The sequence below is a fragment of the Pseudoliparis swirei genome, chromosome 4, assembly GCF_029220125.1.
Source record: "Pseudoliparis swirei isolate HS2019 ecotype Mariana Trench chromosome 4, NWPU_hadal_v1, whole genome shotgun sequence".
Lineage (NCBI taxonomy): Eukaryota > Metazoa > Chordata > Actinopteri > Perciformes > Liparidae > Pseudoliparis > Pseudoliparis swirei.
The window spans coordinates 7,497,497-7,522,857 of NC_079391.1; the positions used below are offsets into that span (position 1 = coordinate 7,497,497).

The 25,361-nt window shown below is 43.0% G+C and overlaps 2 protein-coding genes across 5 annotated transcripts; both read left to right on the top strand.

The window, feature by feature from the left end:
* Positions 1-29: 29 nt before the first annotated feature.
* Positions 30-4,913, top strand: tfb2m (transcription factor B2, mitochondrial). Its single transcript, XM_056412180.1, has 10 exons — positions 30-175; positions 645-1,001; positions 1,991-2,174; positions 2,277-2,368; positions 2,519-2,672; positions 3,033-3,181; positions 3,318-3,407; positions 3,667-3,726; positions 3,814-3,962; positions 4,158-4,913. The coding sequence occupies exons 2-10, from the start codon at positions 717-719 to the stop codon at positions 4,345-4,347; spliced, it is 1,353 nt and encodes a 450-aa protein (XP_056268155.1). The 5' UTR covers positions 30-175; positions 645-716; the 3' UTR covers positions 4,348-4,913.
* A 305-nt stretch (positions 4,914-5,218) lies between these two features.
* cnsta (consortin, connexin sorting protein a) lies at positions 5,219-24,980 on the top strand. 4 transcript variants are annotated; one of them, XM_056412943.1, is made up of 13 exons: positions 5,219-5,331; positions 8,652-8,740; positions 9,334-9,729; positions 11,812-12,494; positions 14,449-14,479; positions 15,272-15,358; positions 15,913-15,994; positions 17,883-17,904; positions 18,426-18,492; positions 19,082-19,659; positions 20,103-20,339; positions 21,731-21,872; positions 22,836-24,980. In XM_056412943.1, exons 2-13 carry the CDS (start codon positions 8,728-8,730, stop codon positions 23,042-23,044), a joined length of 2,547 nt encoding a protein of 848 aa, XP_056268918.1. In that variant the 5' UTR covers positions 5,219-5,331; positions 8,652-8,727; the 3' UTR covers positions 23,045-24,980. The 4 variants fall into 4 exon arrangements, with proteins under 4 accessions (XP_056268918.1, XP_056268920.1, XP_056268919.1 ...); XM_056412944.1 differs by lacking the exon at positions 5,219-5,331 and adding an exon at positions 5,353-5,644; XM_056412945.1 differs by lacking the exon at positions 8,652-8,740 and having other exon boundaries at positions 5,220-5,331.
* The last annotated feature ends 381 nt before the right edge of the window (positions 24,981-25,361 follow it).

A 25,361-nucleotide genomic window follows, 5' to 3' on the forward strand; every position in this document is an offset into this window, starting at 1 on the left:
CCCGTCAATGACGACATTCAAATGCGCCTGCAGTACCACGAGTGTTGCAAAAATATAGCGACTGGGGTCGGATACTCAATGTCACGGAGTTTTACAAGCGAACAGACAGACAATAGCCACTTTTGCATCACCAATGTGGTTATATTTGGATACATATAGGATAATTTTCGATAAGGTAGGTCTGTGTTTTTAACAGATGTAAGGAAATTAAAAACTCATTGTAGTTGTAAGTCACATTCGCGTGCAGGTTGCCAGTCGACATCATGGAACTGTTTAACGCTTTCCTCTCACAGATTACCTCTTATTGTGTGTCTTTTGGTGAACTTATGACCAGTGTGTGAATCTACGTGATGGAGGACATGGAACAGCTCTCCAGTTAGCTACGCCATTAAGTTTACCTTCCCACGTGCCAGAAAAATATATTGCACTCACGCGTGTTTGATATTATAATAAGACACTTAAATCCTGTTATTTATGTCTATTTCTGCACTTTAGATATGTTAGTGAAACGCCAGATTGACTACTAGAACAGTGAGCTACCTAAGTGTCATTACATTATGATGGTGACCTATGTGGCTGTGACTTCAATGTCTGCTGTTCATCTTAACATCATTGTTTCCTTTTCCTCCCCATTCCCTCTGTAGGCCATGGCCTCTTGAAGAGGTCCCCCGACCTTCCTCCCAGCCTCCTCTGTAGTAACAGGTCAGCTGAATACCATGTCTACCCAGATCTGTCGAGTGGCAGAGTTGATGCGCTCTGCTTGCTGCCAGAGCATCAGAAGTAGTTCCTGTTTGCACAAAGCAGTGTTGACCCCTGTGGGTTATTCCGGCCCGCGTGTCCCTGGGGCTCCTATGCTTCATAGAAGGGCCTACAGCCTGGACTCTCTCTCTTCGGGTCCTGGCCGACCCACACTTGGGCCAAGCTCCCAGCAGCCTCATGCAGAGAGGACAGCCAGCTCCTCAGCGCTTGCACACAGGAACCTGTCTGCTGTGGCTGTACAGGTAGGGAGCCGTCTTTGATCGTCAGCTTTTTAAAATTTGTTTCACTAAGGTCTGATATTCTGTCTTAAACAGTTGTTTTTCTTTTATTGTTGAGGCCAACAGCACATAGATCTACTCAGCCCAATATATTTTTCCCAAGACAACTGCTATTAGCCAGATGTTGACACTTTGTGTTGTATTCCCATCCATGCTGTATTCTGTTACTGCTGCAATGCTCACAGTTTGCCTCAGGGACCATTATGTTAAAAATGTATTTGGTTTTATTCTCATACACTGTAATTCCTTGAGTTTCTCATGGCTACTAGAACCACTTTGTACATGGAGAAAATCAAAGTATTGATAGAAATCTTGATTTTGCGTAGTGTTGCAACACGACTCAGAGACTGCAACATGGAAGGGAGACCAGACGAGTTAAAAACACATTTAACAGATAAAAAAACAGAGGTCTCCATCGTGGAATATGCCTACTATGAACTATTCATACACTCTGTCACATTCATTGAATGTATGTTAACTCTAAATCTGTCCTTCTGTACACATGACATCTATTGTTCTGTCCATCCTGGAGAGGGATCCTCCTCTATTGCTCTCCTGAAGGTTTCTTCCCTTTTTTCCCCCCTGAAGGGTTATTTGGGAGTTTTTCCTGATCCGATGTGAGGTTTTGGGGCAGGGATGTCTATGTGTACAGATTGTAAAGCACTCCGAGACTAATTTCTAATTTGTGAAATTGGGCTATACAAATAAACTGACTTGAATTGAATTAAATAAAAATACATTTATTTAAAGAATAACACAACAAGCTTAAACAAACAAAACAAATAAGATGTAGTGGAGAGCAGCCAGCCAATCAAGGGAACAACCTCTGTCTTCAGGTGTTGCCTTTTTATTCAAGCCTTCAGTCTCAGGTGTGGCTCATCAGTGGATGAGCAGCCTGAAAGACAAAACACAAAGGACAGGACCCAGATTTTTATCGTCCTGTCTTTTTCCAGGACCAACGTCGTCCTCCGTGCCGGTATGACTTCCTGGAACTTGGGGAGGTAGAGGAGAATAAACGTCGTGCTCTGGCCTGTAAAAAAATTCGACACTTCATCGTGGACCCAGACCTGGCTGAATTGGTGACGCAGCATCTACGTCCTGAGGATACTAAAAGTCTTATTTTTGAATGTAACCCAGGTATGCATTTGTTTGATGTGTAATTTATGTGAATATAATGTAAAATATGTGACTTTATATGTATTGTCTGTTGATGGTTTTGTTTGTGTCTGTGTTTCTTAGGTCCTGGGGTGTTGACAAAAACACTGCTAAATGCTGGCGCTCAGAGAGTTGTGGCTCTTGAAGGGGATAGGCTATTCCTAAATGATCTGCAGGTAACACAACCATCGCTACACATCACACAACTTTGCTTAGTTCTTCTCACTTTAATGATCTGATTTGATATATTTTAGATTTTATTTGCAAATTCATAAATGTTGTCTTATCCAGTATTTGGTGAAATGATTAATGTTCTCATGTTGTAGGAGTTGGAAGGTCGCCTTGACGGTCAGCTGGAGGTAGTTCTCTGTGACTTTTTCAAACTAGACCCCATTGGCAATGGACACCTTAAACCCCCGGTGATGTTAACTGACAAACTGTTTACTGACCTGGGAATATCAGAAGCCAGCTGGACTGATGGTGAGAGACAACTCGGACGCCACTGTGTTGCAAATTAAATCTCTCACTAAGGCATCAACACAAAGGTTTCCTCTTTATGAGCCTCTGGCTGCAAACTGATCCCACCTTCACACATTAAGTATTATCCTAATGCTTAGAAAGGTCTTAACCATGAATATATATAATTTACCTACAAAAATATTCACATTTGGTAAATCAGATGTTTCAAACATTTAGATACATGTTTAGAATAAAAGCATCACGTTGCATTGTTGTAATAATGTTGTATGTAGCTTTTACACAATGCCACACATAACTGAGTGAACACTGTGATGTCATAGGTAAGGCATTGTTAATGTATTCGTGCGTGTGTCTTTCTAGACGTCCCAGTGAAGGTAGTGGGCATCCTGCCTCTGCGTAATGAGCGCGGCATGCTGCTGAAGATGGTTTACGCTTTGTTTGAGCGGCTGTCTGTCTACAGATACGGAAGAGTAGAGCTCAACCTCTTCATCAGCGAGAAGGAATACCTGGTAAAAAAACCTAAAACATTTCAACGTGTGTTAAAATGTTCATATTGCTGCCGACAACACAACCACAAATGGCAGACTTGCGTTTGATTACTTGAATACGTTGATAATTTGATTGTTTGTGATATTTCTCCATCAGAAACTGGTATCCTGTCCAGGTGAAATGATGCACTACAGAGCCTTCAGTGTCCTCTGGCAGATGGCCTGTGATATCGAACTAATACACAAGGTGCAGTATAAAGAAGGGGGACAAAATACGTTTAGGTCATTGTGCTATTGTAATAAGTAAGGTTGACATTTAAACACCTGTTTACAGTAAAAATACAAAAGCATTTTGAAGTAAAAAAAATCGTGTTGCAGTGTTTTGTTTCATGATATTTCCTTGAAGCTAATGCTTAGGATTATGCTCCTAAAGCCTCTATGTTAAGAGGGTGAATCTGATTGAAAGAGTCTTCTAGTGGTAAACCTCCTAATTTCTGTCTGTGCAGGAGCCCTGGGAGTCATTTGTGAGATCTTCAAAAAGCAGAGTACACAGCACCAGGGGCAGGGTAAGGAAGAGAGCTAACTCAATAACGGCTGTGTAAAGTTGATTGTTATTGGCTGTTTATAAAACCTCATCCTCTGCCTCCCCTCAGCTTACCAATGACCACTTATGTCTGGTCCGTCTGCGTCCGCGGGCTGATCTGTTCTCTGCGGGCCTCACGCCTTCGAATGCTGCAACTCTGCTGATGATGATCAAACAGTGTCTGGCCAAGAGGAAGGTCAAGCTCATTGACAGGCTCAAGTAAGCAACACACGTGTACAAAGCTCTTGAGACAGGCCTGTAGTCCACACACTGTGCATGTTGCATTTAAAGAACTGCTCTTCTCTTTGTCTAAGTGCATCCATACTATAATGGCATCATAGGCTGTTCCAGTCAATGCCTCTTCTGACTTTATTTTCCTCTCTCTTATTCTCCTCCTCTTATGTCTTTTCCTAGCCTGTGGTCTCCAGATAGTGGAGGTAAGCTGTTATCGGAGTTGGGCATGCCGGAGGGCATCCTGACGGGCAACGTATATCCAGAGGAGTATCTTCGACTGTTCCAGCTGATGGACAAGAGTCAGGAGTTCAAACAGAGCTGGCTTTATGAAGAGATCCTGGAGAACACACAGAGGGAGGGTTGGGGCTAATTATATACACACAGGTATTTTAGTTATAGTTGTATACAAGTTGAATACACAAGTTAAAATGTATGTGTATGATTTAGTGATAATGTAATATGACAAAGAATAACTGTAATGTAATAAAATGCTGATACAGATTATACATGCATACATACAAGTAGTAATACGTTAAATGTTCCATGAAATGGATGCAGCAGGCCTCTGCAGTGAAATAATTCAAACACATGATGCAGAATAAAGGTCTGCATGGTCAAATAGGCTGGAGGAAAAATAAGCCTCATGGTTGCACCAGGTCATGCTGATATTTTAAATCAGCAATGTGCATATTATCGAATGAATAATCCAATGGCAGTTTTGCTGATGCCGTAAAGTGTGACAGGAGTGTCACAACAAAGCCTTGCTTGTACCTTGTTTTGCATAAATGTACACCTGGAGTAGCAGTACAGAGAGAAGGTGGAAGGAAGTTGTTTATTTATATTCGTTCTGTGTGTCTATTATTTCAATGTCTGAAATGTTATGTGATGTGTAAGCTGCGTGATTTGTAAGAAAAACATTAAATCTGAATTTCCATATGTTGCGTGAGGGAAGAATTGTTATTATCCCTGCTTTATAAGTGCTTGCACCCAATGCTCTCTAACTATTTCTTTTGTTTCTGGTTGTGCATGGTGATTTATGAGGTTATTCATACATCTATTTGTTGGAAGGGTGTGCCCATATGTCATGAAAGCAAAATTTAACAGTATTTTGAGGGTTGACGCTTTTACTCGCCCAAAGCAAACTGCTTGCTTGAGCGCCACCAGGCGGTGAAATGGGTCCCTGCACCCACGCGTGCTGACCAGTAGGGGGCGACAGTGCTCCGTGTCGACCAACAGGCCTGATGACAGCGGCGACCCCTGGCCGTCGGTAACACCTACATTCATTAACCTTACAACGACATCCCGAACAGCGTGTGATGCGCGAGCTTTTACCATTCAGCCTACCTGTTCAGCCGTAAGTACCTTGGGACGGCGTTGCTCTCGATGTGCATTTTATCTGCAGAAAACTGAGGCGTCACGCTGTGTTTTAAAGCTCTTCTCCGCGGTTGTGCGGACAGATGTGTCTGCCATTACTCGGCGAGCTCACTTCAGTTAGCTCGCAAAGACGAAGCTGTCGCCGTCGCGTTATGTGCTCAAGTTATTCGTGCATAGTCATCAAGTCCTGCTACTGAAACGGGCTCTGAGGTGAAGCGGTACCAGCCCGTCAAAAGCGGTAGAAGCTTCACTGCGCGTGACCCGTAACGATAGCGACCAAGCTAACCTGTCAGGTAAAGTGTTTTTAGAGTTAACGTAACGTTAAAAATGATAGCGTGTGACCAGTTACAGGTTAATTAGCGTTAATGTTATTGAACTATTCACCAGTCAAGGTTTACGGAATGAGTGTCGCTGTCTGCTGTCACTGCAGGTGTGTTTGTCTTGTGTTTTTAACATCGCATCATTAACTTGTATTTCACGAGATAGGTTAACGCTAAATATTCGTAATCAATAATGTGAAGACACCTTTTTTTTCTTTCTGATCCGGTTCGTCACTGACGTCACACACACACACGTTTAAACCGCTGGCCTAAACTGGTGACTTGGCCAACACCTTTTTTGAATGGCACGGTTGCAATTTACTGCAAATATTGAACGTCTCATTTGCGAGCTTAATTTGTAAACCGTCCAGGCGTTAAACGTAACAACACAGGGGACGTTCATGTCACGTCGTTTTTCTTGCTTTGTGTCTCTCGGTCTCAAGTTTTTGTTGTGGCCTCTCACAGGACAGGATCCGTTTCCTCCACCTTGTGTTTGTCCTTTTTTATCTGATTCCCCACTCCGTTTGTCCCTTCTGTCTTGCATTATTCATGCTCTCCTGTGGAGTAAAGCGCAGACAAAAAGAGGAGAGGATGGATGGTTGTCTGGACAGACGGCTCTAAAGGAAGAGAGACTTTTAAACTGTGCTGTAAACATAGAAAATAAAACGCCCATAAGCATTAGAAAGATGTATGATCGGTACAGTAACAGCCATGTGTGTAAACTGAAGGTCATTGTTGCATAAGTCTTGATGTCACAGTTGTTTGTCCCAGTCTGGGACCGTGTTATCCTCCAGAGGGGCATTAAGAGGAGTAAGAAGACTGCAAGACAGTCTCTCACACAATACTTGCTTCTATTTCTATCTCAAAGCTGATTGGCTGTGTCATCCCATCGGTCCTCTTCTCCCCTTGGAGAGAGCCGTCCTCAGTGATGATTTATTCATGGACTCATCTCCCAAGATATCTTTCTGTGACACTCGTATGCGTTACCACATTATATGTATGATTGTCCCCAAGAGTATTAAGAAGAATGTGCACACAGGCAATCAAAGTTGTGCGAGGTGTGTTTTGTCCCTTTTATTATTATTTCCATGTAAATGTTCGGGTTGAGTGTGACAGATGGAAGTCCAGGCTTACAGGAAGAACAATTAGCTTAGTGCTGCGGGAAACCAGGGCAGCTATATTCCTCTGGGATGGGCTTTCATTAGCCTGGAATGGATATGGGTGTTTGTGAAGGTTTTGGAGTCGAGATATTACCATCATTAGTAAAACAGTTGTTGGATGTATAAAGAAGATTCGGCGAAGGATACGGTCATGCATATTGTAGCCAGGTCAGTGCGATGTGTTAAGAGGATGCATCTGTGTGTGTTTGAGCAAAGTTTTTTCATTTTAAACATAACAATACACTGCTTTATGTGTATATGTGAAAGTCTTGTATGTTTTGTGCAGGCCGGGTATTATCCAGAGATTGGATCTGTCAGTTAAAAAAAATGTCTTGCTGATTAAACTCAACATAAGTAAAGCCGTAATGTAAAAAGCATGCTATTGCGCAATACTGATTTGTGCTGTACACTGATTTACCAGTTTCATAACCTGCTGCAACCCATTGCAACCGCCCTGCAACAAATCCCATTTTTGAGAGTGGTATTGTCAGAAAAATGTAACCTATAAACATTTGTAAGGCCGTAGTTTGTGGAGTTGTTGTTTTGCATTGCACTTCATAGAGCGCTGCAGGGACATTTGTATATTTTGTATCGGCCTCTGGGAAGTTGGCGTCACACTGGTTACCTCCACAGAAATCCAATAGAATCTTTCGAGTGGATTTTTGGATTATTGCACAAAATGAACTCTGTGGCGAACACAGGATTGTGAAACTTCAACGATTCATTCAGCGAGTTCATTGAACTCCACTTTTATTAAGTTTGAGTCCACAGTCTGATGACTTCATGTCAACCACACACTAACGTACCATATTACTCTACTAACGTATCACACACTACTAACCTACAATACTCTACTAACGTACCATACACTAACGTACCACTTGTTATGAACCGTCTTTTTTAGTACTTCATTTGTAAAAGCTTTAAAATCCACAAGTGGGATTATTTACCGATGTATTCTCTGTAGTAGAACACTTTAAATGTGTGTCTAAATGAAACACAGACCCTATTCCTCAGGCATCCAGCCAGAAACCTGTTAACTTTTAAACAAAGAAACAACCCAGATGCGAAAAAGTCTCACTCAATTTCCGGTTTTGGACTCATTCCTGCAGCGCTCTATGGCGGTTCCTTGTATTGGGTGTAAATAGAGGATGGGCGATATAATTGTTTGCATCTTATAACTTTGGCACTTGTCTTCGAGTACGTTTCTTTATCGTTGTCTTGCTCACTGTGTTTCATGTTCAGTGGGTCTGCATTGAAAAGCTCGCTTTAAAAAAGAAGATTGTAAAACCTAAATCCTAATAATTTGACATTTTAAATTCTCTTTGAAATTAGATATTGTGAGCACATAGAGATTGACTGGTATTGTTATTCACAGATAAATTGCGGGACACTGTTTTGCTTTAAATGTGGAAGAAAACTAGCCTCAACAAATGTAATCTTCTGCAGCCACACCGCACAAAGTTTAGCTGGGTGGGGCTATCTTAAATGTTTCAGAACTAGTCCAGAGTTTTCAGTTGTTTTCCATTATGTCAGGTTTGTATCTCAATCTCAAGAGTTAGTGAAAGTGTTCTCTAATCCCCATAATGTCAAATCACTGTCAGCCAATACATTTGTTTGTAGTATTACACGACAATGAGTTGTTAAGACTGCTACACTTAAAAAAACAAAAAAACAATTTGCTCTGGAATGATGCTCAACTTGTTTGTGTGCCTCCCGTTCACTCTCTCTCTCTTGTTCCTCCGAGTGGAGATTATCTGTCTCTCTCATACCTGCTGTCTTTAACATCGCCCGTTGTCTGGTTGTCCTTATCTCTGCAGGCTTGAAGCCGGGCTCATCTCATAGCCGGGGCAGACTTTCATGCTGAAAGCTGCAATGTTGTGAGGGTGGTGCCCGATGGATCATGGTGGTGAGTGTTTTTAATGTCACAAAAGCGAAACGCAAATTATAGGCTCAACACCGACATAAAAACTTCAAAATAAATACTAATTGAAACGGGCTGCACAGTGAAAATAACATCACCTAATAGCTGTTGAGAATGCGATATATGTGTTCTATGCTGTGGTTGCTTTTTCTCAAGTTGCAGCTGAGCTTTTAACCCTCCTGTTACCTTTAGGGTCAATTTGACCCCATTCAATGTTTAATGTCGGTGTTCTTTGGGGTCAATTTGACCCCAGGCTGTTTTTCACTGTGTCAAACATATAAGAAATATCAACTTTTTTATATATTTAAAGGGCTATTTAGGTAGTCAACAAACAAACATAAAGTACCTCACACTTAAACTTGGGAAACAATATTAATTCTAATAATTTTCTGGAGGTTTTAATTGCTGGGGTCAAATTGACCCCGAGGGTAAAATATGTTAGTAAATGTGAAGGTAACAGGAGGGTTAAACATGGAGTCAAAATCAACTGAAATATTCATAGGAATGTTATTGTTCTTTGGTCGTCTTAATTTATTCCTATTTTGGGAATTCCACCTGATCCTTTATTTTATCTCCAGGTGAACTTGAGAGGGAGGACAGAGCAATGTCACAAGTTCAGGTGGGCGTGGCCGACCTCTGCGATAACCTTCCCAATCCCGACGCGTTCGCTGGCCAAATGCGGAATCTCAACGAGGCGAACGCGCTCGCAGAGACTCTACGCCTCTCTCCTTCACACGAGGAAGAGGAGGCAGGGCCCGTCCAAAAAACCTCCGTCAACGATAATGGGAAGCACTCCGAGGAGGAGGGTGGAAAGGAGGGGCACACAGGAAGAGGCAGAGAGGAGGATGAAGAAGAAGACATTGATGAGGTGATGAAGGAAGAAGAAGAGGAGGAAGAATCAGAGGAATCAAGCTTTCTAATTAGTTGCCAGTCTCCCGAAACTCCAATGACTGATTCCTCTTTTTCAGAAACAGGTAGGGAACATACACGACTATATTATTGTGTTTGCATATTATTTTTGCCCTTACAATACTTTTGATGGCCATTTAGGGGCACTAGAAGAGCACAACAAGCTAACAGATACACAGCAGAGTTGCACAATGATTCTCAGGGATCTTCATATTAAAAATAGATTAACTAGAATGGGCACTCGGTAGAGCGCATACCTTCGCATATCACAAGATTGGGCATTGAATTATGAACATTTTGGCATTAGTTGCATGCCAATTGGATATAAATTGATGGTAAAAGAAGATTTTGACCTTTTCATGACTTTGACCTTTGACCCGATCGATCCCAAAATCTAATCAAATGGTCCCCGGATAATAACCAATCATCCCACCAAATTTCATGCGATTCGGTTTAAAACTTTTTTTGTTATGCGAGGAACACGCATACAAATAAATATATAAATAAATACACGGCGATCAAAACATAACCTTCCGCATTTTCAATGCGAAGGTAATTATCGGTATTACAAATATTTAAGTGGACAGAAAAAAAACGCACAAGTACAGGCGTGAGCTGGTCAAGTGAACCAGGGGACCAAGGACTCAGGTTGTTGGCAACATTGCTTGTTACTGTACATTCAATACAAATATTTGCGAGTAAAACTCAAATGCTGTCAGCCGTCCCTACATTTATCCCGAGTCACTTAGGATGAGTGTTGATGTACACACAACGAGTGTGAAACGTGTGCTTTGGTCGCCTTCGCGAAGGACTCTGGAACAACCACCATGTGTCCACAAGAGTCAAAGGCAAAATATACCAAGCAATCGTACTTTCTACTCTGCTGTACGGGGCTGAGACATGGACAGTGTACAGGAGCCAAGTGAAGACGCTACACGCTTTTTATGATGAGACACCTGCGGTCGATCATGAACATCAAATGGCAAGACAGGGTAACTAATATGGAGATTCTCAAACGAGCAGGACTCCCTTCTATGGAAGACCTCCTTATCAGAAAGACTCTCCGCTGGACAGGACACCTTCTAAGAATGCCAACCGACCGTCTGCCGAGGCAGATTCTCTACTCTCAGCTACCGTCTGGAGAGAGACGCCGTGGCCGCCCTCGGCTCCGGTATAAAGACACAATCAAGAGAAATCTGAAGAAAAGGGGAATTGAAACCAACTCGTGGACATCTCTTGCGCGACAGAGAGATGCATGGAGAGAGTCTGTCGGGTAGTACAACACATTGAAAGACAGCCATATGATTCCATCAAAAGGAAGGTATTGGCTTAGCTTTGTTTATCCAACCACTCCAATTACTATACAAACAAGAACAACTAAAACACGAGATTAAAAAAAATCAACGCACTCTCTGCCTCTTTCTAAAAAAAGATCTGTTGAAATGACCGAATAAGATATGCAAACGTGTTCTTGGTATACAAAGTCCTCCATAAAGCGCTCCGGTGCCACTTGTAGCCCACATGCACAGACGAACCGGCACTAATCCTCTCACTCGGGGGTCTAGAGGAGGAGATTACACCCTTCTGATAACAAAGAGTGTCTTCAACCAGCCGGCTTCGTCAGTCAGAGGTTCAAGAGAGTGGAATATAAATCCAACTAAACATTAAAAACACAGGGGAAACCAATTAAGATAACGGATGATTAATACTAACACATGTCCTGTGTTTTTACATCTATTTTTTTATTTTTAAATATATATGTCACTACTACTAATTAACAACTGTGTCCTTTTCAAACATTTAAATTTCACGCTGTTTTTATATCATATTTTTTTATTTTCACTACCCCATCGCTCGCAAAACTAAACAAAATATTTTTAGCTTCGATGTAAAACTTGTTTAAACAATGATCTAAAACCCCTAGCAACCCATTGATGAGTGTTTCATTCATTCATAATGCGATACTTAAAACAGGTTCTATATTACCGTTGTGAATATGGGGCTAACTTAATCCTCCGATATAACCAGTAGTATTGTATTGTATTTGTGTTACACGCCCGTGTCCTCTGGAGTTGTAGACAGCTGTTCTGGATTCATGTGTTTTCATAGTTTTCTCTCATCTCTTCTGTTCCTCTTCTCCTCTGTAGGAAGTCTGTTGGAGACTCCGTATCCCTTCAGCCCTGCGACCAGTCCAGAGCCCACATCCCCTGCCATTCCAGAAATGGCATTCCTCGCCAGTCAAATGGAAATGAGTCGGATTGATGTCAAAGTGGACTCTCCCAACGCTGACGTAGTGGCCTCCACCACGGGGTCTTTTGCACAGGGACCCACCTTCACCACGGGGCCTATAGATTCTGCCACACTAACTTTAACTTCAGACACGAGCCCACCTGGGCCTCCATGTGTCACAGAAGCTCCATGCAAGATGGCAACAAATACTAACCTGACGACAGGACACCGTACCTCATCCACAGAGCCCGTCTTCATCTCCGGGCCCCCATGCACAACATGGTTCCCCTCAACAGCGGAGACATTTACAGTACCTGCTTGCACCGCGATGCCCAACACTTCCGTTGCTTCCCCTCCTATGAGTGCAACAGCAAACCCCCTCACCGTCACCTCAGGGCCGACAACTACTGGCACAGAATCCAAAAGCACCACAGGACCTATGACTCCAAGTTGGGAACACGTGTCCTCCACTCCAGAGCCCACTTGTTCTTCCGTCTCCAGCTGCGCCACAGGGCCTATTCCAAGCCCCGCCCTGCTGGAGTCTCTGGAGGAGTTGGCTCAAAGAGGAGATGACACTCACCTTCCACAGTACCTTCACCAGGTAACTCTTCTTGTCTTACTCAGCGTCTCTGAGTGTCTAGAAAAGCGCTTTATAAATTTGATTATGTCAGATACCTGGCAGTCACTCACCAGTTACAATTATTTTAGTCTTTAATGGTTCATTTATTTATTTTTTCTTTCTGGCATTTTAGTTTCTTTCCTCTTTGTCTCTCACACTAGTTATTAAATCGTTCTTATCTACTCAAGTCAATAACCTGAATGACAGTTTGTACCCCAAGGCAATATGCCACATACACACCACATAAAGAACACACACACACACACACACAGTCTTTTCCTTCTCACACACAGACCTGCTTGACTGGACATGAATGTGATAGGGTGTGTGAATAGTTCTGCCAGTATGATTTTACGCGTGTGTGTGTGTGTGTGTGTGTGTGTGTTAGGTAAGTTTGGTAAGTTTCTTGTACTGTCTATGTATAATTCAAATTCATTATAATACAGTATTGGACATGAAATATAGCTTAATTTTGTTCAAATTATAATTAGGCCATAGCCTAAAAATGTAGCATCAGGGAATTTAAATAAGTCACAGTTTGATAGCAATTTTAGGGCTTTTGACATTTTTGAACAGGGCTGAAAATATTGACACTATGAAATCAATGTTGAGCTGGTAGCAGTGTTGAAATTTCTGTCGGATTAAAGTGTAAATTTTTTTTAACTACCGTAGTTTTAATTCTATTTCCCCAGATGTTGCCATGAAAGGGGGGAAAAAAACTAAATGAACACTTTAAGCAAACTAAGATGACAGGAAATAAATTATAAAAAACGTGTTCCACACACAAAGGATGGGTTGCCAATGGTGGGCGGAGTTAATCCCCCGCTGCAGAGCCCTGCGGTCCTGGGCCGCGCTCACCCCGTGCCAGTTTGTAATGCAGTCAGGATGCTTTCTCTTGCTCCTCTGTAAAAGTTGAAAGGAACTTCACACGATGATTTTGCCTTCGTAAGTTTCACCAAGGAATACAGCCGCTCACGAGCTTTCATCAGCAGGATGGAGAGATGTGAGGACCACGTCAGGTGGTTGCTGACGCTTAAAGCTGCTAACTTGCTCCATCGATGGAGACGGGGCTGTGCGTCTTCGCCTCCTTTTCCCATATAATCAACCATCAGCTCCTTGGTTTTAATGACGTTGAGCAGTGGTTTTTTTTTCTCTGAGCACCACGCTGCAAGGTTGTTTATTTATTCTCTACGTGAAGCCTCCTTGTTGAGAATAATGTGGAACTTCATTCGAAAGACGGGACGCATTTTAAACTCGTTCCAGCTTCATTTCTGAGTCGTGTCAGTACAGTTACCTATAAAGGTCATTCAGTCGTCACCGCCCCTCTCTCCTCATTGGAAATGTGAGATCCTTTTGTGCCCTCCTTTCCTACTCCTTCTCCTCCCCTCTCTCTCTCTCTCACACACACACACACACACACACACACACACACACTTCTCTTGTTCTGAGATCAGCTGAGCAGCATGAAAGCGACACGGGCTGAAGAGAGGTAGAGTGTCATAGTCTCTCGTTCTTTTTCAAATCTTGCTATGTGTCTTGCTTTTCACTCTCACTCTCATTCTCACTCCGTTTCTCCCGAGTGCAGAGGACTTGCTTCACTATTTTATGAGGTTTCTCATGTCCGAGTAAGTTTCTTTTCTTTCCGTCATAGTTAATGATCATAGAAGTCAGTGCGTCAGCAGAACAGTTATAGCTCTGTGTAGCTCTGGTGGTTCTATGTTCTCCCTGTTTTCTTGTACTTCTTGTATATTTATTTTTTATCTTTTGTCATATCTAAGAACCGATCTATATGAGGAATAGTTCCAGTCTGAGTTCAAACCCCTTTTTGAGCCTTGTTCTCTCTGATAGCTTCTGTGACATACCCAATGTGATAAAAGCATGAAAAAGAGCATGCACTTTATTAAAAGTTGTAACGTCTCTTTGTCCATCTCTGCAGATTGCAGAGGCCTTTGTCCTTCACAAAGACTGTATCCTTTTCATTATGTCCGTGTGTCTTTTTGGAATTGGTTGTTATGAGTGCCATACACGTACCTTGTGTCTGCTAACATTCCTGTTTTGTATTATGCAATTGTCTTTGGCTATCTGTCTGTGTTTTCCCATCTGAATTATTCCACACACTGGAGTGAGAAGTCAGGATTTGGAGTGACTTGTCGCACTAACGCTTCAGTCTTTACATACGGTGTGGTTAAAAAAAACCAACTGGAGTGGAAAAGAACTTGAAAAAGAATGGTTTAGAGAGAGAGAGACCGAATAGATAAGGAGAACATGAAGAGGGGCGATTATAGAAGGTTGGGGGGGGTGCTGATGGAAATGTCACGCTTGCCTGTCTTCAAAACTTGAGAGCCCTGTGAAAGTATGAGATAAAGTAGGTGTAAGGGAGGAAGAAAGGAAGCGTGAGAAATAATTGGATGTTTTGACGGGTTCAATCAGAGGAAAGAGGCACAGTGGGAGGGAAGACATAAGAGAGTAAAAGAGAAAGAAGAGCTAGCGTAGCTATGTCACGCATGTGCAGCGGACTACTTAGAGAGGAAAAGCATTCACCCGCCGTGTCAGAGACCGATTGTGTTCTGGCTCGTATCCATAAACATGAGAGACTGCATCCTGGAGCGCTTTTATTATTTTTTATCTCCTGAATCTTTCCCCCCCTCTCCTCCTGCCTCCTTCTGTTTTAGAAACAACATGTTGCACTTTCTAAATTTTTGCAAATGTGTGTGTGTGTGTGTTTTGTACTGCTGTTTTTCTTAACCTGTGGTGTTCAGACCAGCGGGCGTTATGGTGCATCCAGCTCGAGCGACTCTACCACCAGAGAGTATTGGACAACCTGAATGCACTCCAAGAACAGTGGGGTAACAGAAATGCACCATCTTATGCATATATCTGTCTGTGTAACAAAGTACATGTTGTTGTATTTTATAATACAAACGCACAATGATAACAGTTTGTATGGATATATATTATTTATTGGGATTTGGGCATCTCTCAAAATAGAAGCTGCAGACGATATCTTATCGTTGATATTCACATGAAAAGAATAAAATCTCACAATGCAGTACATATAATCATTTTGAAAATAAATAAGTTGCGTAATATTTATAGCAACTGCATATGAGCTTTACACGCGTCTGAATATCACCCGTGTCATTGTATTTGCCCACATGCACAACACGACTCAACAATATGACTGTGACCCCTGTGTCTCATCCAGTGGATCTCAATAATGTATATTTGATGTAGTTTCCGTGAGCGTATCATTTATATTCCATCAGTAAACATTCAGGATTATCGACCTGTATTGCATTCATTATGTATTGCTTACAGGAGAGCGTAGCTCTTCGAGACTGCCTCAGAGTTGCCACAATGCTTTTAACTCGCCGTGTCTGTGTGTCTCTCCGTGTCTCAGGGAGTCAGTGCAGAAGTTCTTTCTTCGACCTGGCAACCCAACATCTGGACACTCTAAAAAACATCTGCCAGACGCACAGTCGGTCAGTCTGCGTGTGTGTCTGTGTGTGCATCTCTGTGTGTGTGTGTGTGTGAACTCTTTCAGGGCTCCACATGCACGAATAATTTGAGCTGTGCATTTAATTCTCAGCTCTTCATGCATCAGTGCACGTCACTGTTCAGACTCATTCAATCGACGCTGTTCACACACTCTCCCGGCAATCGTCCATTTTCTCATTCACTGAAAATCTATAAGAGGTTCCTGACAGCGCACAGGCAGACGAGACAACAACCGGGATCAAGTGAACCGGCCGTTACAAAACCCGGCCAGCCGCTGGAGATGAGCTCTGTTGCTGTACGGGTAGCTGGAGCATCCAAAAAGATTGAAGGAAAACTCGTATTTCAGCAATAATTTCTTACATTTTATATTTCAAATACAATCTGTAAAGAAGTCCTAAATTGATTTTTTAAAAACGTTGGCAGTATTGAATGTCCCTGACTGACATAAGTAGTTCCACTGTACAAACCTTGAAAGTAAAGGGAACATATGCTTAATTTCCATAAATATTTTCACATTTTCCCCATATCTTAGGGAACAATATGTAACACTATTTTAAATGGATACTCCGGGCCAAATAAAACATATTGGAGAGAGTTGTCTCCCCAGATTCAAAGCTCACAAGGGTTGTTGAAGAAGATGCTGAACTGGCAGGAGACCTTGACAAGCAAACTACATTTGAACGCATTCATATAATCATGTCAAATTTGAAGTGACTTCATTATCTGACTCTAAACTAAATTGAAAAGTTGGCAGGCGACCGTGGTCAAGTTGCCGATTTAACAGGACAAAAATAACCAAATAATGCTTGAACTTTTGTGGGGCTGGTGAAGTAAAAAAAGCTTAATGTTAAATAGCAAACTAGTCCAAAAAAAAGCAGTTTGATACTGAATTGTGACAGTCAACCAATTTGGCATTTCCACCATTTCTATTGGCTGCACACAGCCACTCCACTTAGCAAGTTGTCGCCAAGAATTCACTCACATGAACCATTAGAACTGCTCTTTCTGCGACTAAAATAAACAAGAGAAGTGTAAATAGGACGGCTTTGGATTTACTTTTTCACTTAAAACTGAGCGAGGTCGTCTGGGTCTTCCTACTCTTCCTCAACCGACATCTCTGAAAGGAAATAAGATCACATGGACGGGCAGCGTGACCCACATGTCAGATTATTTCTTTGAATATACAATATTTGACCCACTTGTGGTGACATGTTTACAAGTTGTTCCAATCAACCAGAAAATATTGATTTCACAACCCATAACACGTGTGTGTGTGAGCATGCATGTGTTTGTCGTGGAGTGTGTGTTTGTTGTGGAGTGTGTGTTTGTTGTGGAGTGTGCTCATGCAACTGTAACAAATTAGTCAAGGGAAGCCCACTGTGGCATCTCTCAATATTTAAGAGGAAGTCCTATTAAGTGGCTTAAGTCAGAAATACACAACACAGTCTCTCAAACCTGTGTGTGTGTGTGTGTGTGTGTGTGTGTGTGTGTGTGTGTGTGTGTGTGTGTGTGTGTGTGTGTGTGTGTGTGTGTGTGTGTGTGTGTGTGTGTGTGTGTGTGTGTGTGTGTGTGTGTGTGTGTGTGTGTGTGTGTGTGTGTGTGTGTGTGTGTGTGTGTGTGTGTGTCACTCCTGTGATGGTTTAAACATATGGTCCTTTGCTGCTGCTGCACTTTCAGACATTTGAGCTGTCACGCTGCTAAGGTTTCACTTCACACACACACACACGTTGTAGTAGCCAGGGAAATGTGTTCGAGCTAATATTAGATTGGCAGAGTGGAGCAGGGTCACCCATCTCTCACTTCTTCAAACCAAGAACAGACCTCAATACTTTCACCATATCCACTCTCTCTCTCTCTCTCTTCTGTTCATAGACCAGGAGCGAGAGATGCTGTGGTAAGACATTTATCTTTTTGTGTGTGTGTGTCTGAGTGTGTGTCCAAGAGAATGTAGGTACATGCATATACGATTAATATAAAAACGAATGACTAAACTATGTAGTGTACAGTGCATCCGGAAAGTATTCACAGCGCTTCATTTTTTCCACATTTTGTTATGTTACAGCCTTATTCCAAAATGGATTAAATTCATTATTTTGCTCAACATTCTACACACAACAACCCATAATGACAAAGTGAAAACTGATTTTTGTAAATTTTTGCACATTTATTAAAAATAAAGAACGAAAACATAACATGTACATAAGTATTCACAGCCTTTGCCATGACACTCAAAATTTAGCTCGGGTGCATCCTGTTTTCACTGATCATCCTTGTGATGTTTGATTGGAGTCCACCTGTGCTAAATTCAGTTGATTGGACATGATTGAGAAAGGCACACATCTGTCTGCGCTGTGAATACTTTCCGGATGCACTGTATGTACATGTATTCCATAATCTGTATTTGTTTGTGTACAGTGTGCGTCTCTGGACACTTTGAGGTCGACATTTAAAGAAGGCGGCGCGCTGCCTTTGTGCACGTCAGGTGAGTGAGTCGGTGTATTCATGTCAAAGTCCACTGACTGGCTTGACTCAGCTCTCAACTGAAACGAGATTGCGTCGCCGACCGCTTATCTTGATTTAGTTGACATTTTCCGAAGCGGTTGGACCTAAAATGAGCGCTAAATGGAATTCAGATCAAATGTTTGATTGAGGGTTTTCCTCCATTTGGCCGTCAACATTGGAACGTCTAAGTGTCTCGTTACCAGATCAAGTCAACTTGTGCCTGCTCGCTGGTGCTGCTGCTCTCCAAAACAATCCCAATCACTCAAACCGCTTTTCCACACTTCTATATATTCTGATTATCAAATGAAATGTAACTTTCCGGCTGTATTTGACACTTTGATGTTGCTCAGATTGACCTTGTTTACTTTCTTTAAGAGGTTTTTTAAGGCTTTATGTCGTCCTGTATTTGAGAGCAGTTCACCCTGCATAGAGCAATGACATCCCTGTCAATGTAGACCCTTCATTGATGACTAGTGACATCAACTAGGAAGGGAAGGCCCACATGGACTAATGGCTTCAAATAACAACACACTCCTCTTTTCTACTCTCTGTGTCTCTTTTCCATCCAGTCCATCCGGTTGACGAAGGATTTGAGCAGAGAGCCCAGGACCCCTCGTGCTATCAGAGCAGCCGTCCAGTTATACCTAACATTACTTTGACCGATGGGCTTCGCTCCCCTGAGATCTCAGAAAAGGACGGGTCGGACCCAGACAGGGAAGTAGAGGGCAGGGACTGTTTCCATGGAGATCAGCTGACTGATCAGCACGGCAGCAACAGAGAGCGGGAAGAGGCCGAGGGAGGGGCAGAACACACCATTTCAGTCAGAGGAAATGGACTACACCCCTCCACATCTGGAGAAATAGATCAGTCCAAGCCCGCAGAGCAGCAGGGAGGAGATTTGGGTCCCACACAGGAAAAGGAGGCTAAGGGGGCCGAAGAAGAGAGGGAGGTGAAGGAGGCAGCCCAGGCTTTGGAAATGGAAGATGAGGGAGAGGAAGAAGAGGAGGAGGAGAGGCAGAAGGAAGGAGACTCTGCTCTCTGTCAGAAAGCTCTCCCAGTGGAGACTCTGTGCAGTGGGGCAGATGTTGAGCTCCAACAGCTGGACCCGGAAGCCCTAGCAGAGGAGAAGCTACACGAGGAGACCCAGGTACACATCCCGATTTGTAAATCTAAATAAATATAGAAGGATACAATTCATGTTTTAAAGTCTGTTATTGACCTTATCTGCGAGTTCCTAGTTTTGTTTGTTTATTTTGTTTTGGTGATGGTGATTAAGGCTCATGCTAACTACTTAGTTCCTTTATTTGTCTTATATATATATATATCTTAAACCATTGTTCCTACTGCTGGAAATATCTATCTATATATTTTTTTATATTAATCTTAACAATAGATTATTATGTGTGTATATAATATATATATATATATATCACTTATCTTTCCACAGTACTATTTCCTTTCACTCGCATACAATTTGAATTGTTTGATTTTAAAGGCTTCCAAACTGTGTTAGCGAAATAGAGAGCGACAAATTGAATCACTGTCTCTATTGCTCTATATTGTTCTAACTGAGTTTCATTATCACTGCAGGAGAGCGCTAAAACTTGTTTGCTCCAGGATGCCCGCCTTCCTCAAGAGGCTCACATGAATCAGCAGGAGCAGGGTGAGGAGGTAAAAGAGGAGGAGGAAGAGGAGAAAGAGGAGGAAGAGGAGGAGGAGGGGGAGGACGATGAGTACGATGAGTACGAAGACGAAGAAGAGCAAGTGGACATCGTCAAAGAAGCTTCCTCACTGGACGGCGGGGCGAAACCCATCGCTGTAGAGGAGGTGTGTACACTGTCATTCTTTGATGTGTGTGTGTTTGTAGTAGTTTAGTTTGTTACATTTTGTCTTCCTTTCAGTCACACAATGCAGGAGCCACAAACCAAAAAAAAGTTATCTTGAAATTGTCATTTTTTAAACAATTTTAAGGTTTAGCTGCCCATCAAGCCTCTTTATGATGGACCGCAGGGTGCCTTGCTCAGCGGCCCTAATGGTATTACGTAGCCACTACAGTGATACCTCAGTCTATGGAGTCGTTTTGTAGTCATACAGACATTTAAACCTTCTATTCTGAGAACAGTAGAGAAGTGTCCTGCAACTGCAATATTAGCATCCAGCAGGATTACTATGTTATTGTTCCAATACGATCCATTCAGATCGGACGCATACTGGGATTGGGCAATGTCTACTGACTTGGCAGATTGTCACTACAATTAAACATCTCGATGGACGATGATATTGTTTGTTTTTGTTTGGGGATTACTTGCGATTATAAAAAGGCTGCCTGCGGTTTGTATGACTTCTATTTTACAATAATTCAACATCGATTCCTGACTCATCTTCATAGTTAAATCCCTGTGAATTCGGGAAGAGGGAGAGACGAGTGGAGACGGAGAGATGCTTAGTCCATGGAGCAGAGATGGAGAGAACTGAGCACAATGCTGGCCTGAAGACAGGATGTACCTGTAGCTTTTGGACGTAGAAGGAAATATTGTTTAATGTGTGGAACTGAGACTTATCTTATTGGAGGCTCTTTTTAACATGTATAAATAAATATCATGCCACAAGACACGTTCTTGTTGGTATAGCACTTTTACATTAAAAACAAAAGAATTCTATTGAATTACATTTTTCAAATGATAAAAAAACTAACTATAAACTGGGTGCTGCTTGTGTTTGGATGTATTTTTCACTTTAGACTTAATAACCTTTTTAAAAATATTGGGCACAAAGAAATTCTCAAATTAAAAGTTCATAAAATAAATAAAATAGAGGTTAGTACTAATTCAGATGTTAAATATTAGGCTGAAGTATTGCAAAATAAGACTCTGCCCGGCCTTGGGAGGTCACCACCACTTGTGCAAAGTTCATTTGTAGTGAGTGTGAGACGGCCTGATACCATATGACTATATACTGACTGTATATATATATATATATCCTAACTTGAAATATACTGTTGATTGTGAGATTTAAAGTTGAATCCTGTTGGTTGTGTGTAACACTGACACCTGGCGGACGCGGCTGGTGAAGTGCACCCTTTGTAAAACACACCTACGCTGCGTTGCTATTGTTTGTGCATGAAGATGAAAAAACGGATCAAACTGTATTTTGGTATAAATTCGAGATGTGTTGCTGATATATTCATTCTAACATGTTGTTGTTGTTTTGCTTATCAGAGGTCCCCTGCCACTGTCCTTGTCTCAATACTGAAGAGGCGGCATGTGTGTGTGGACAACATGGGTGTTTCTGCCAGCTCCGAGACGCCACCTGCCAAAAGACGCGTCCGCTTCAAAGTCCCCGATGACGGCTACGAGCAGGGTGAGTGTCTCGCTTACGAGTCAGAGATTCACTTCTCTCCACAAACCGAGAACATAAACTGTGTTGCCTCATTATGAGTGATGATGTGTAACATGTGCAGGGTGCCATTTACGACGTACTTGAGCCCGGGTCCCCCACTGACCCTCAAGAACAGAGCCCGGGTCCCCCACTGGCCCTCATGAACAGAGCCCGGGTCCCCCACTGGCCCTCATGAGCAGAGCCCGGGTCCCCCACTGGCCCTCATGAACAGAGCCCGGGTCCCCCACTGGCCCTCATGAACAGAGCCCGGGTCCCCCACTGGCCCTCATGAACAGAGCCCGGTCCCCCACTGGCCCTCATGAACAGAGCCCGGGTCCCCCACTGGCCCTCATGAACAGAGCCCGGGTCCCCCACTGACCCTCATGAACAGAGCCCGGGTCCCCCACTGGCCCTCATGAACAGAGCCCGGGTCCCCCACTGGCCCTCATGAACAGAGCCCGGGTCCCCCACTGGCCCTCATGAACAGAGCCCGGGTCCCCCACTGGCCCTCATGAACAGAGCCCGGGTCCCCCACTGGCCCTCATGAACAGAGCCGGGCCCCCACTGGCCCTCATGAACAGAGCCCGGGTCCCCCACTGGCCCTCATGAACAGAGCCCGGGTCCCCCACTGACCCTCATGAACAGAGCCAGGGTCCCCCACTGGTCCTCATGAACAGAGCCCGGCGCCCCCACTGACCCTCATGAACACATTTATTTGATTTATTTTATCCTATATGTTGACTGTTTATTGTTTTTGATTGTTGTTTTGTTTGTCTGTCTAATGTGTACCCCGCCAAGTCAAATTCTTCATGTGTCTAACACACTTAGCTCATAAATGTTTCTGATTCTATTGTCAGACATAGTAGATGAATTCTAGAAAGGTCTCTCGTCTGCTGCTCTTTAACTTCCATCTCTCTCCCTCCCTCCCTCCCTCCCTCCCTGTAGATGTTGGCGGTGGGGACTCCTGCCTGCTCCTCTTCCTGCTTTGTCTGGTTACCGTAGTGATCAGTGTGGGCGGCACCGCTCTCTACTGCACCCTGGGAGATGACCACTCCTCGGTCTGCCAGGACTTCTCCAGGAATGCCGACTTCTACATTGGCCAGATCCAGAGCGGGGTGGCTCAAGTCCAACGTTGGTTTGCTCATGGGTCATAGCAGCGTGCGGCTGGTCAACACTGTGGAGCCACTGGGCCTGACGGTGTGTCACTGCAGGCTCCAGCGGGCCCTGCTGCTCCCTGGGACAATGTTCCATGAGCTAATGGCGCCGGGCAGCTGCTACCGCCCTCGCCGCGATGTGGAGCAAGCGGCTATCATGCTGCCTAATTGGCGCAACAGTTATATCCGATGCGGTAAGCCAACCACATCTTTAATGCTCTTTCGAATCCAATCCAAGGGTCCATTGAGCCTAAAAGTCAGAGGTCAGAGGTCCTTTACGTCACTATTTTAAATAGGAGAAGTAGAACAGAGAGAGAAAGATCACCACTGGTGCAGAATGGAGACTGTGTAGCAGCAGAAGAAGAAGTGACCGACGCGCCTCTCAATCCTCTCCAGATGATACCGGTTTAACTTCTCAAGGTTCAGAAACCCGCGATGTGACTCGAGTGACCAGCTGAGCGCCGGCTCCGCACGCTCTGAGGTTTCTGTACCCAGCCCCCCGTGACTGGGATACAAGCGATCACCGACTCCTCCAAGATTCGACTCCCTCAATTTAGGAATGAGAACAAAGTTATAACAGCCGCAACTCACGGAGATGTAAAAAAAATTAAAAAAAGTACATATAATGTATAGATGGTTAACAGGCGGCACAGAGATGCTCGCCACACACACACACACACACTGCACACATGGGAAGTGGCTCAATGGGGATTTTACTAACTGCTGCAACCACTAGCGTTGCTTTTATTGTCCACTTTTTTAAGACTTTATCACAAATGAAATTTTAAAACGAGCATACCATTCTGTGGTCTTCTACTTGGAATGAAATCATAATGTCTTAATCAACCTTTTGGATGAATGTTTGGAGTTTAATGTTAAACGTTGGTTTTGTGTCACTTGTGGGGCAGTTATGTAATATTATTATGTATTCGTTGATGCGAGCGTCCTGTCGCTGCCCTTTTCCGGATCACGTTTTGCGGTGAGCTTACACGGCTGCCACTGGAGACTCCAAACTCCTCCTTCATGGTGTTCCATGACTTCGCTTTGTGTAGCATATGCAAAATGTACAGGCACACAGTGCACCTCTGTTTATATTGTCAGAAGAATGTTTGACATGTTGCACATAAGACTGGTACGATGTTTTTTGAAGATAATGCAATATTTCTACAGGAGTTTTGGGTTGCGTAGCGTAGACTTGATTTTTAAAACACAAAATATCCACAAACTGTCTTCAGGTTCGTCGGGACAAGTTCATGCCAATGAACTTCAGTTATGCACTGTTATTAACTCGGAACAGAAAAATACTCAACTCTTAAGCGGGTCTGGCTGCGTATGGAATATTTCTGTAAAAAAAGAAGATACATGAGAATTGTACAGTTAGTTTAGGAAGCAGTAATTATTCCGTGTACTCTCAGTACAGGCCTTGATGTCAATGGGATCACGTGAAGCTCTTGTCTGCCTGCGGTGCGTTTGCTGTTCTTGGGGATTATGGGCGTCGCCCCTTCAGTGTGGGATTGTCGCCGTTTACCCGTTTTGTTTGTTTCCAGAATGATTCTGAGAACTAAGAATGATTTTTGCCACCACTTGGTCTCCTGAAAGACTCACCTGGTGACCGTTCATGTTCAACAGATCTTAATATGTGACATCTGCTGAGGAATGTTTCTGTGTGGAGAACTGATTTCCTAATGAGAGACAAAGAAAGACGGTTCCGGAAACACTTTGTCTCTGAAACCAGCTTCGAGCAAACTATCGGTTTGATCTCCACTTCTCGTCTCATCCGTACTTTTTATGTGTCATTTCAACATATTGCAATGTTTCGTGTGCGGTAAATTGTCTTTCCTTTGGATTCCGTGAAACTTACCCAAAACCCACCCATCTCACAAAAGTCTTATTTGTCAGGATGTAAAGGAAATCCATTAAAAGAGGAGATATTCAAGTGTCTGTCGAATGCATTTATAATAGTTTAAGATGAAACCGTGTTCTCTTTCTCTCATTGTGTGTCACTCCTGAGCATGTGTCTTGAGATATGACGTCTTCCGGGATAAACGGTGACGATTTATTCTTGTTTTATTTGCACACGTCGTCTGGCTGGTTCAGATGAACATCACTTAGAAAAAGCTCATTTTTAATCTTCTAGATATTATTATACTATTTATAATACGAGGGATGTCGAGTGCAGGTGGTTAAGAAAAATAAAAAAAGATGCTTTTGTTTTCTGTGCTTATACATCAGATTGTTCTTAAAGAGGCTTTGATGGAGTTTAATTTCTGATTTATGGGTCGTTTATTTTTCATTAAGTTTCCCTAATTAATTCTTG